This window comes from Lissotriton vulgaris, chromosome 5, assembly GCF_964263255.1.
Source record: "Lissotriton vulgaris chromosome 5, aLisVul1.2, whole genome shotgun sequence".
NCBI lineage: Eukaryota > Metazoa > Chordata > Amphibia > Caudata > Salamandridae > Lissotriton > Lissotriton vulgaris.
This window is the reverse complement of record NC_141693.1, coordinates 843,694,828-843,707,252: the sequence shown is the minus strand read 5'-3', so window position 1 is coordinate 843,707,252 and position 12,425 is coordinate 843,694,828. Positions and strand designations below refer to the sequence as shown.

Below are 12,425 nucleotides of genomic sequence, written 5' to 3'. Positions count from 1 at the left end.
AAAATATCTTATATTAGTTCACCCTACTTTCAACTATACCACCTGCAAACCAATGAACACCTAAACATGGTATTAGTTAACTACTACAGCAACGTTTTTGACAAAGCTAAAGTTAAAAGTTATATCTGATCTTACCAAGGTGACTGAATCTTTCTCGAGACAGATCAAGGATGATTGCATCCTAATATGGTTAGCATACTTCAATATAAGCAAATGTAATAGGCCGGAATCCAAAAGATGTGGCTATTTAAAAGACAACGGCGATGTGCCGCTATATTTCCAGCATAATATTTTTGAAGAGGCAAGTACGAAATAATTTTCAAACATAACATGGAGCTGTTAGAATACTCTATTGAGCTGTTACCAGTATCGACCTTTCACTGGAATGGCCATAGTTCCACAATTGACCATATATATTTGTTTCTGAAAATGGGCTGCAATCTTTTAAGATTACACCAAGCTCCTTCAGTGACCATTACCCCCCCCCCCTCCTCTACAGTGGTGTTTAATTAACAAAAAACCTATGTTTAAAGGGGCCACAACTTGTGAAAAACATGGAAGAGCAAGCCAAAATGGTATCAGGCTTAGATGGCACAACATAAATGACACTACCTTTTTAGAAAAGATTATTGCGGAAAATCTTAGTGACTTTAATATATGCCCTGATTTGAGAACCCCAAACCACCACCCTCCCCCACAGTGAATCGTTGCAGCATTCTGTAAACCAATGACAAATATAGCGGATAATGTGAGATCTATTATCAGAAGAATAGAAAATTAGCGTGGGTAGTTTGATCAGGACTACTCTGAGGCAGAAAGGATTCTGAGAAAACCCCAACAGGATAAACCAAGAGATTGGGATGAAGTTAGTAAATAGACAGTTGCATACAATCAAGCCCTGGCTAAAAGGAGGAGAGAAAGATGCAAGATACGGTCTGGGCTGTTTTATTACAGGCTGCTGATAAAAGGATAATATTTTATTCTGGAAAACAGTAAACAAACCTTCCTGAAAGACATGGTGGATCCCAGGGTTAAAGCCCTTTGTTTAACAGGCGAAATAGATACAGCATTTGGTGCTATTTTTAATCCAGGGATACTTGCAATATGGCTGCCTGCCTCAGTAGTATACACAACACATGCAATAGATGTATTAATAGGTATGGCAGAGGTAACAAATTCTCTAATGCTTTAAATAAAGCTGCAAACGTAAATGCCCCCAGCCCTGAAGAGGTCCCTATAGACATTTTTAAGTCACGTCACTTTATGAGCCCCATTCTTAACACAAGTGTGCAACACTACAGTAGATTGCTTTCTTCCTGTTATTTGGACAGAAAGTACAATCATGCCAATTTTTAAAAAAGGGAGAAAGAGGATGTTATCGCCTCATATCACTCCTGGACTCTAGTGCTAAGTTAATGAGTAGAATCCTTCTTGATAGGCTAGAGGTATGGGTGACAGAAATAAATATTCCCACTTGTACACAACATGGGTTCAGGAGTGATATAGGCATGATGAAACAATCTGTTACCTTACACCTCCTTGTTACCAAATTTACAGTAGCAAAGGAGGGCCATATACACTTCTGCTTTGCAGACTTAAGTGGCGTGTTCGATCTGGTCAACCACAGTAAGTTGTGGGAAACATTGACTGAGTAGGGTGCGCCAATGGGGATTATTAGCTTTTTGTCACAACTGTACTCTCATCTGAATGCTCGGGGAGTACGGGCCGAAGGGGGAATTTGCCTTCCGCTTCAAGGTCTCTTGGGGGATTCGGCAGGGGGTGTGTTCTTGACCCCTTGCTCTTTTTACCATACATTAATGGGGTGGATGAGCTGCTGCAAAAAAATGAAGGCTGATGCCCCTTGGGCCAAGAACCACCCAGTCCCTATTTTACCATACGCAGACGATGCTGTACTGATTTCCAGAATTGCAAATGGGCTCCAGCTATTGATTGATAACTGTCTCCTATATGGAGGATAAAGACATGAAAACCAACCTTACAAAAATAGACCATTGTATGCGGACAGGGAAGGGGAAAAAAAGGCCATATCACATTATGAGAGAAACACTGGCTGAGACAAAGGATTTTTCAGATTTAATAGTTTAATTCACTAGTGGTGGGAGCCGGGGAACACAGTTGCACACAAGAAAACTGAAATTCCTAAGAGCCATAGAATCCCTTTATACATTTGCAGATAAGGTAGGAAACAAACCAACCAGAGGAATATTGAGGTTTTATAAAAAATAAATGCCTCCTGGGTGTTAGCTATGGTGCCCCCTGTGGCTGTGTAAATAGTGCCCTTCTTCAAACCCAAGGGAACTTGTTTTTAGATAGATTGCTAGCTGTGCCAAAGTCTAGTTTGTCCTATATTGTACATAAGGAAGTAGCAGCTCCTTTCTTGAAGACTTACTTACATGCCAGCCCGGTTCTATTTTGGCATAAGCTATGGGGGAAAAGTTGGCACAAAATTCAGCAAAGAAATAATATTGGATTGTTTATCTTCAGAGTTTGGGGAAAAAAAAAAAGAACACGGTTGGCCTTCTTAAGACAGCCATTTGAAAAAAGTGGATGAGAATATTGGAGTAAAGAATCCACTTAGCATATTTCAGTATAGTAAGAAGAAAGTTAAACCCATCGGAAGGGGGAAGAGAGTGGCAGAAAGAAAAGATTTTGAGCTGCACGCCCACTTTGCATAGACACATTTAAGGCGTAGTACAAGACGGGTTGCAAAATTATCTTTTAATTGTACAGAATACCCAAAATAGATTTTATTTTGCTAGATTACGCCTAGACATTTTGCATTTTAGGGCTGTTTTTCCGGAAATGGGGGCCTGGGCACAAGCGCTTCCCAAGTGCCCATGTGATGGGACATTTAATGCACGATGCACTTTATTTTGGTTTGTAAGTTTTACAATGATTTGAGAAGACAATATTTATTACCAATGTTTAAACTGGAAAATATATCTATTAGGATGCGTTTAAGTATATATGTCTTTATTGCCTGAAGCTAGGCGTTGCCTGTTGAATGTCTGGGAACCGAATGACTATGATGTGGCGCAGACGCAGTGGGCGACCCTTGGAAATATGATCGCCAAGAGAGACATCGCCCAGTTGTGGGGCGCCCAGCGGCCGCCCACGGTTCTGGCATGGAAGGAGAACATGGACTGGTGTATGTTGAGGGAGAAGACGGTGTATGTGGCACGGGGTAGACCCAGGAAATGGAATAAAATTTGGAGCCAGTGGAACTCCTACCGTGGAAATATATGCACGCCTCCTTTCGTTGAGACCGAGGAAGGTTCCCTTTCCCCTGCTCCGGCATTCCAGTCATGTGTAACTTATGTTTACTGATTTTGTTTCCTCACTTGCCCCATCCCCCCCCCCCCTTAGCACCAATGATGTCTGTATTACTCGGTCATGCAGTTGCACTCCTCCTTGAACACATGTCCGAATGTATTGTCTCATTGCCTTGTGTATTGGTTCTTTTTATTCAATAAAATAAAAATTATACCAAAAAAAAAAAAGAAGTATATATGTGAAATAGGAAATGTGGATATATGTTCTTCAGTCTCATCCTTCATTACATCAGCAATTGCTAGAAGGAATTGCCTGTCATTTTCAGGTCTCGCATAGCGTTGCAGCGCAACGCGCTGTCGCTTTGCGAGGCATGCAGTATACACTATAGTTGGTGGAAGCTCCGCCCACTACCTGTCCATAATTTTCATTGGCTTCAATCGTAAATTCAGCATGGATTGGTTTTTGGCTTCTTAGTCCCTCCTCCTGACTGCCATGTCGTCAGTTTTGTTCTTCTGAGGCTATCAACCCCTTTACTTTAAAAACCATTTTCTTCCTCTGTCTCTCTCCATTCCCTCCCGCAGTCCATAATTTTTTTTAACACAACCACCCCCCCACCCCTTCCCATTCGTGCCTTCTTTATTGACCGCACTTCCGTTTAAAATGCAATAAGGCTCGTGTAAATATGAGTCCTATTGCATTTTCAGTGCTTGATTGTTTTATGATTGGTGACTGAATTTGCACTCTGTCTCACATGGGCAAAATGCCTTACATCGTACTCATGCGTGACAAAACAGTGGCGTTTTCCCAATTCATTATGGGAGGCAGAAACAGCACAAGCAGCGAAGAGGCAGCCGGCCTGGCCAGTCACCGGTCGGCGCTCCTTGTTTGTGTTAGAAACCAATATTCTTTCCTCACTTGCTTGCAGTCGAGCCACGCCCCCACATTTACCCAGACGACCCATATCTTAGAGTTAGAGTCCTGTGCATTTTCTTTTCCTGATTTGTAATCAAAAGCAAGCAGGGCAGTCGGTCTTTCCCTTGTGTTGCTTAGATAATAGTTAGTACCTTAAGTTGGATGAAAAATAAGTTGGGGGAAGTCTCTAGAGCAGTGGTCTTCAAACTTTTTAATGCACCCTACCCCCCTGAAAAACAATAATTGGGCATCCCTCCGATTTCTTTTACAATTATTCTATTATAATGACAATGTTTAGACTTATTTGATAGTTACAGTGAAGTTATGTTACAGTTTTAAAAATGCATTTTAATACATGATTGCTAAACATACTGTTCTGATCAGGCAGGTCCTACTAATTTTTAAAAGCATCCACAGTGTGATTAATAAACATAGGGTGGGGGGGTTTTGAAGAATAGTCCCTTCCTTTTGACACCTTCTCCCAGCCAGGATATAAATGACAAAAGATGTTACTGATGGCCCATTACAGAGCAACTTTCTGCCTTTCATTTTTTTCTGCTTATAACAAAGCATTGTTATCAGCATAATGCTTCTTTTAGCCAGAGCCTTGCCTTCCCCCGAAACACTTGACGCACCCTTAGCGGGGCCCCGCCCCCTAGTTTGAAGACCCCTGCTCACACTACCAGGTCTATCTGAGCTGAAATTCTGCTTTACTGACATCCTGTTTGTTGACCAGTTCAATGAAATCCAGTAAAGCAAAAGAAAATCAGAGACAAGCTGACTCATGTTTAGGAGATTCTGCCTGCCTCGTCTGAGAGGATTAAAATTGAGTCTGTACAGTTAATGATGCAACCGGTTTCCAAAGGTGATCCAGAAAGTAATGGCAGATTAGGTTTAGATTCTGTTAGTAATTCCCTTTTCGGCCAGGAAAAATTGGTGCCCTTTTCAGTTTCAATTGTCAGTAGCACGCACACCATTTGCAGCATCCTCTGGAACAGTTACCTCTGTTAGCACCGAACCCCGACAGACCGTCTCTGAAGAGACTTCATCTGTCGATTTGAAGCTTACGAGGTTGCAGCTTCATGCTCTAAGTTGTTCGGAGGATGTGGCTGTTGAGATTTAAGATTCTAGGCACCTGGCAACCTTAAAGGTTTATGCTAGGCATTGGAGATCATTCTCTATATGCCATTTCTTATCACCTAGGAATTATGACCTGATAAAGATTCTTAAATTCATAATAGATGGGCTTGCAGTTTCAAAACTGCGTAGCCAATAGGCAGCCACAAGAGCCTTTAGTAATCCAGAAGCTGAGAAATTAGATCATTGGATTTCCAGGCTATTCAGAAGGTATTTTCTTAAGCGCCCAGTGATCGATTATCCTCTTCATACTTTGAAACTTAAAAGGTTTTAAGAGCTTTCAATTGGCTCCTTTTGAGTAATTAAAGTCAGTGGAAGTCCAGTATCTCTCTTTTAAGGTTCTTTCCTGGTGGCTATTTGTTCAGGGTGAAGAGGCGGCGAGTTAGAAGCACTTTTGTTCTGACTCTTTTCTTTGTCTCCTTACAGATAAGGTTATCTTAAAATCGAAGCGTTCCTTTGTGCCTAAGGTTTCAATGGACTTTCATGTATCTCAAGACCTGGTTCTTCCAGTTTATTCTCCTAACCCATCCACACCTGAAAAAGTGAACTTAAATACTCTTGATTTGCAAATAGCATTATCAGTTTATGTTACAAGGACAGCATACTTAAAAAAAAAAGCGCAGTCTCATTTTGGCACGTTTGGTTTGTCTTGCCACGGGTTGCAAGCCTCTTTTGCTATGATTGGTAGATGGTTGAAAATAATGATTATCCTTGCATTTAAAATCTCTGACATGGCATTGCCAGGCCCAGTTCAAGAAAGGGTTTCAAGAGGCATGGAGGGTTCTTGGGCTATGGTAAAGTGAGCTTCCATAAAAGATATTTGCAAGACAGCTAATTTTTAGGTCGAGCATTCAAGACCTCTTGTCTAGTTTTTATTAGAACACTGGAAGTCAATGGAGTGTTCCCTGCTTTTACAGGCCGTTAAAGGCCCGCAGAGTAACATTCCAATGTTTTACAAAGGCGTCTCAGAGCTCAAGGGGGAGCTTTGAGAGGCCTTTGTTTAATGTGTTAAAACATTCTGCCCTCTGATGGCAGAATGTTCTAATAGCCTTATAGCCCTTCGTAGCAGGGCTATACCATCTATTAATGTCCTATTCCCTTGTTAAAGTCTCTCGCCTTTGGCTCGGTGTGAGAAAGTGACATCTTTCTTGCATTGGTATGCCCCCACTTTTTTCTTAACTGCTGATGTGCTTTGACTGAGTGTGCCCTGGGTTCCTGCCAACCAGGTACCCAGGGCCTGTGTTCCTTCCCTAAAACTGTGTTGAAACTAAAACCCAATTGGCATCTCTGGCCAGCTGTCAGACCCTAGTAAATGATACCCTAGGTACCCAGGGCATTGTGACCAGAGAAGACCCCTGAGGGCTGCAGCACTTATTGTGCCACCCTCAGGGACCCTGTACCCTGACACCCACAAACTGACTTTGCAGGCTGAGTGCCTAAGTACAGAACCAAACAAAGAGTCGACATGGCACATATCCCTGTGTGCCATGCCCAGAGAACCCACTGCCCTGGCATACATCAGTCCCCCCTCTAGCTGGGTGCCCTATGCCAGAGGTTTGGGCACATGTGCATGAGCCCTGTGCACCTACAGTAGCCAGGGCCATTCCTGGGCACTGTAAGTGTAATGATGCCATTAAAAGTATATGGTGCTGGAACTCCACAGCACCATAATGGCTACACTGAAGACTGACAAGTTTGGTACCAAACTTCTCAGCACATTAAACCCGCACTGATGCCAGTGTGAGATTTAATGTAAAATGCACCAGAGGGCATCTTAGAGATGCCCCCTAAAAACCTAACCTACAATCCACGTCTGGGCTGAGTGGCTGCAGAGGCTGCCACACAGCAGACATGTTGCTGGACCCCTGGGTGGAGAGCCCCCTGCTCTCCTGGGCCTGCAACAATGCTCATCCTAGGCGAGGTGCTAGGTCTCCTCCCCCAGGATGGGCAGGGGAAGCTTCAAAGGCATGCCGCCTCTGTAAGCTTCTCCAGACCATTTGCTGCACCCAGCAACTGGCCCCCACATGTCGTGACCCACAGTCTGGCTGTAAGACTGGCGGGAAAAACTACGCCAGGAAGGGGGGTGCCAGCCTGTGCCAACCCCACCCCTCAGGTGGGGGAGACTAGGTGAAGCACGACCCCGGGCTCCGGCCATTTTGAAGATGGGGAGCCCTGACCAATCACAGCTAGGCTCCTGCCCCCCTCCCACAGGAGAGGAACAAGCTAGGGGGGTGTACCCACCCCAGGACAGGGACCTATTGGTCCCTGTCCTTGCCCTACATGTAACGCCCCTAAATTCAGTATTTAGAACCTTCCTTCCTTAGATCCCGATAAGAAAAGAAGATCAAGAAGAAGACCTGCCATGCAGCTGCTAACAGGACAACAACTGACTTGGCCCCAGCCCTACCGGCCTGTCGATCCTGGAACCTGCTCCTTCCTAATCCCGGCGACTCCTGCGGACAGTTATCTTGGGAGACCATGAGGACCAGCCTGCCTTGACCCTCTTAAAGATTGGGACTCTGTGAGAAAGTGAGTTTCTGTTGCAATAACTCCCACTTTTTGCCTGATACCTGAAGAACTTTTCCTTGGTGTGCCATGGGTCCCTGCCAATCAGGTACCCAGGGCCTGTGTTCCTTCCCTAAAAACTGGACAAAGCCTAAACCGCCCAGGCAGCCGAGAAGGCCCAACCAACCGGGCCAAGACAGGAAGGAGGGACCCCCAAGAAAAGAATCTGCGAAGCACAGGCCGAAAAAGCCCAACCTGGACCTCCAGGGAAGCCGCCTCCGAAGACAGAGGAAGGAGCAAAAAGAAGAAAATGGAGGATACCGGGTGACAAAGACCGGCAGGCGAAACAGTGTCCCCAGAAAGCGAGGAACACCCTGCATGGCAATGCCAGGCCACACCGCAGCCAGTAGGACAGCATGAAATGGCAGGTCAAAAACGGGAACAAACCCCGCAGTTGTAAATGAATAAGGGAGAAGCCCCAGGACTACCAGACCATGGACCACCAAACCCAACAGGGGAAAATGTACACGACCCCACCAACAGTAGAAGATGGCATAGCCATATGCACCAGCAAATCGGAACAGAGGCAGGAACCGGGAGCACCAGCGTTCCGAGCAGAAAAAAACAGGCTGGCGGTGGGTGGGAGGGGCTTATGTAACCTTCAAACTTTGGATTTCTGGCGTTTTGTTTGGCTGGGTGGAGGCAGGACTGGGAGGACCCATGAGGGGGTAATGCCAGTCACTCATCCTGAAATAAGAGGTTAACTCAGTAAGCTCAATATTCTAAGACCTGAATATGTGGGAGGCTTTAAAAACAATAATATGATGAAAGGTTTCAATGAGCAGACTCCAAACTTATCTATGGTCAACGGCCAAGCAGAAGCCTCTTACTAAAGATTATTTTGAAAATATTTCACAATCTCATTATCAATTCACAGAGGGAACCGGCAAAATGTGTCCTTGTGGTGAGATAGCTTTGTGGAACCGACTCTAAAATGCTTTGTTTTGAAATCTGTATAAGCTGCCTTTTAGTTGTCTATTCACTTATTCACCTTTTTCAAATATACGTCAGTAGCCTATAAACATTGTTATATCCATTAAAACATGTCTTTTGTAATCATATTGGGTTTGACCAGCATGTTTAAAATACAGTTTATTTACTGTATTTTCAAGTATTGGCTCGGATATCTCCACCCCGTTATTTTAAGACCTAGCCCTGCCTCCATTAGTTGATTTTTAGTCCCTCCCCCATGTTCGGGACAAGTTGCACCTCTGGTATGTTTAGAAAGGTTATTCTTTAAGCATGGCGAGTAATTGTAGTCATTTTCTCTGGAAAGCGTTTGCTTTTTATTTGCTCTGCTCGAGCTCTTAGAGTTAAACCTGACATCTAGTTCTGGTCTTCCCTTGAATTCTCCGGTTGGTCCAGAGAATTCTCGGACTAGTTCACCTCCCGAAGTATAAGACGACGTCGGTGGCGACTTGCATACTACTTCAACAATAAACCTCAAACGTGTAGTTTCTGCTCTCAGGAGCCGCAAAACAACTCTGCTGCATGATGCAGAGTTGCGACGGCAAGCCCGCCAAACATATTGCTCCCGAGTTAGTGCACAACAGCGTGGTCTCCCCAGCTCTTCACCTTGTGTTTTTTCCGCTTCTGTGACTCCTCTGAATATACCATGGCTGTCACTGCTTCCGCCACCGAGCTCTCGTCGTCCCCAAAGGTCCTGCTGGGCATTTTATGACAACTTTAAATCTCCCAAATCCAGGAGCAGTCACGCCTGTCCCGGGATTATTGTGAAAGGAAACAGCTAGGATCACCTCTTCCGGTCCACGCACCAGACAGTAATAAACACAAAGGAAAGACTAGAGAAGAACACGCAAACACTAGAATGCATCCTCGAGTGTGTAAATAGCATAGAGCAAATGCGTCACTTCCTCTAATACAGTACATGAAGTTTCTAACAGTTTTGTAATCCCGTGGTTATGGTTGAAAATACCTGTTTCTTTAGATGATATAATAAATATATCTTAAACACAATTGTATTTTGTTCTGTAGAGGAGGTATTTACCGTACAGGCGTTTATTTTGTTTTATCTGCATACTCGACTAGTCTGCACATGTATTTTTTTTATTTAATGCATTTTTATAAAGCCCGGACTTTACCCGAAGGTGTCAGAGCTCTGTACAATAGAACCAGTTACGTTACATGCGAGTACTGTTACGGGAATGGAACAAACAAAAGTAGCAGGCCATAGAATCAAAACGACGCTGGCAAAAGGAACACAATTTCAAACACAGCAAGCACAGAATGTACAAACAAAAATATGAATATGTATGACAAATTTACAATGATTAAAGAACTTCCTGGCAAAAAATAGCAGGCCATAGAATCAAAACAACGCAGGCAAAGGAACACAATATCAAAAGCAGCAAACACAATATACAAACAAAAATATAAATATATATGAAAAATTTACGATGACTAAAGAACTTCCTGGTGGGGTCTGAGAAGGAGGGAATTAGTTCTGAAAGTCTCTTTGGAATAGAAGAGATTTGAGGTCCGCTTTGAAGATCTGGATGGAGGTGATGGCACGGAGCGAAGGAGGGAGCGAGTTCCAGATTCTCACCACATTACCTGAGAACGATTGTGCCATCAATTTTTCTCTTTTGAAGGAGGGGGGCTCAAGAAGGAACTTTTCTGCATTCCGAGAAGGTCTTGAGCCTCCAGACAATTTCAGTTTATTCGCCAGATAGCGAGGGGAGGAAGAGTGCAAAGCTTTGTGGGTGATGCACGCCGTTTTGTAGATAGCTCTAGCCTCGATGGGAAGCCATCGGAGAGAAGACAGGATAGGAGTGATGTGGTCACTTCGTTTGGACCCTGAAATGAAGCGAGCTACTGAATGGAGGACGGATTTGAGGGGGGAGAGGTGAGATTTGGGAAGGCCAGTCAGAAGAGAATTACAATAATCCAGTCTAGAGAGAACTAGCGACTGGACCAAGGTTTTTAGGTCATTCTCCGGGAAGAACCGACAAATCCCCCATAGAAGGCGCAGCTGATAACGTGCGATCTTGGCAATGGAATTGATGTGTGAGATTAAGTTGAGTCTTTTGTCAAGTATGACACCTAAGGATTTAGCGCAGTCCACAATGATGGGTTTACTGTTGAGTAAATTCAACTGATCCATCCAGGATTGAACAGGAGGCGGGGAGAGAGAGCTACATAAGAGGAGGAATTCCGTTATGGAGGGATTGAGAATGAGTTGGTAAAACATCCAGTTGTGAATTGAGTTGAGAGTAGAGTTGAGTAGTGAGAGATCATGAGGGGAAGACACCTTGAGGTAGATTTGGGTGTCATCAGCATAGAGATGGTGGAGGATTCCAGATTTGCTTAGGAGGTTCCCTAATGGTTCCAGATAGAGATTAAACAGAGTGGGAGCAAGGATAGAACCTTGAAGGACGCCTTGACCAACCACCAGTGGAGATGAGAGACTGTTCGCAATCTTGATCATTTGGGATCTGTCCGAGAGGAAAGAGGCAAACCATTTGAGTACTGTGCCTTCCACGCCCATTCTCTGTTGCTAAATATTTTGGATGTGTTGTTTACTCCAAAAGCAGCACGACAGCTCTACCATAACCGTGGCGCCCGAAAGTGGTTGTCCTCTCAGATCACACATCAGAGGACTCCAGAAAAGTTTTGGGAGAGACGTGACATGTAACATGCCAACATTTTAGAACAGTAGTGTTAGACTAGGCTTCTCCAACAATTAGCTCGCAAGTTACTGGTAGATCTCCAGCTACTTGCAAGTAGAGCTCCTGTGGGCAGTTCATTCTACTAAATTAGAAGCTTTTGCTTGGATGAATCAATATAAATATAATAGAGTTGAGGATGTGTATTTGAAATACAAATTTATATATTTTCAAAACTCATAAGCCAATGTTTGGAGAAAAATGACAGAATTTCCAAAATACATTTAAAACTGATATTTGAGTCATCATCATCATATTTACTATATTCGCATTTGATGGATGCATAAAAGTACAGAGAAATTTCACAGTGCGGAATGTGCAAATATGTAATAATAACAACACACTGATTTCTTATTAAACTACCAATGTATCGGATCCTAACTGTACAATAAAAACCAGAAGCAAAGCATAAGATAATGTATTAAAATTCTTGCCCCTATTCATTAGCAATGGTTAAAAATTCGAAACAAATTTTTACGGCAAACTGAGTGAGACAACACCCTTCGTACACAAACTCTTACAAGTCCCAGAACATGCATTCGATAAATAATAAAAACCTTATAACAATTCATTTTCAATAGTTAATACGATAAGAGCAAATTACTAAGGCATTCCAACTGAGACAACACCTCTCTCAGACATGCTTTTCCTAGTCCGTAAAACTGCGTATAGAAAGTTCGCAGTCATAAAACAAACAAAGGGGGTTTCCAGCATAGTAATTACAGCAAAGGCAGAGGAGTGTGACCATAGACTCCGTTTTCTTAGCATTGGAATTATATATTTTTTCCTCTTCACTTTGTATAATGAACAGAAAAATAAAATATGCAACAT

At 43.4% G+C, this 12,425-nt stretch overlaps 1 protein-coding gene across 3 annotated transcripts in view; it reads right to left on the bottom strand.

Annotated features, from left to right (window-relative positions):
* Nucleotides 1-9,830, bottom strand: part of LOC147711676 (nucleolar RNA helicase 2-like) — a 490,700-nt gene extending 480,870 nt beyond the window's left edge. For 2 of the 3 annotated variants that reach the window (XM_086922391.1, XM_086922393.1), the window contains exon 1: nucleotides 9,484-9,830. In XM_086922391.1, coding sequence (XP_086778517.1) covers nucleotides 9,484-9,582 — 99 coding nt within the window. In that variant the 5' untranslated portion in view covers nucleotides 9,583-9,830. The remainder of the gene's footprint in view (nucleotides 1-9,483) is intronic. The other variant, XM_086922392.1, reaches the window with a different exon arrangement.
* Between the last annotated feature and the right edge of the window lie 2,595 nt (nucleotides 9,831-12,425).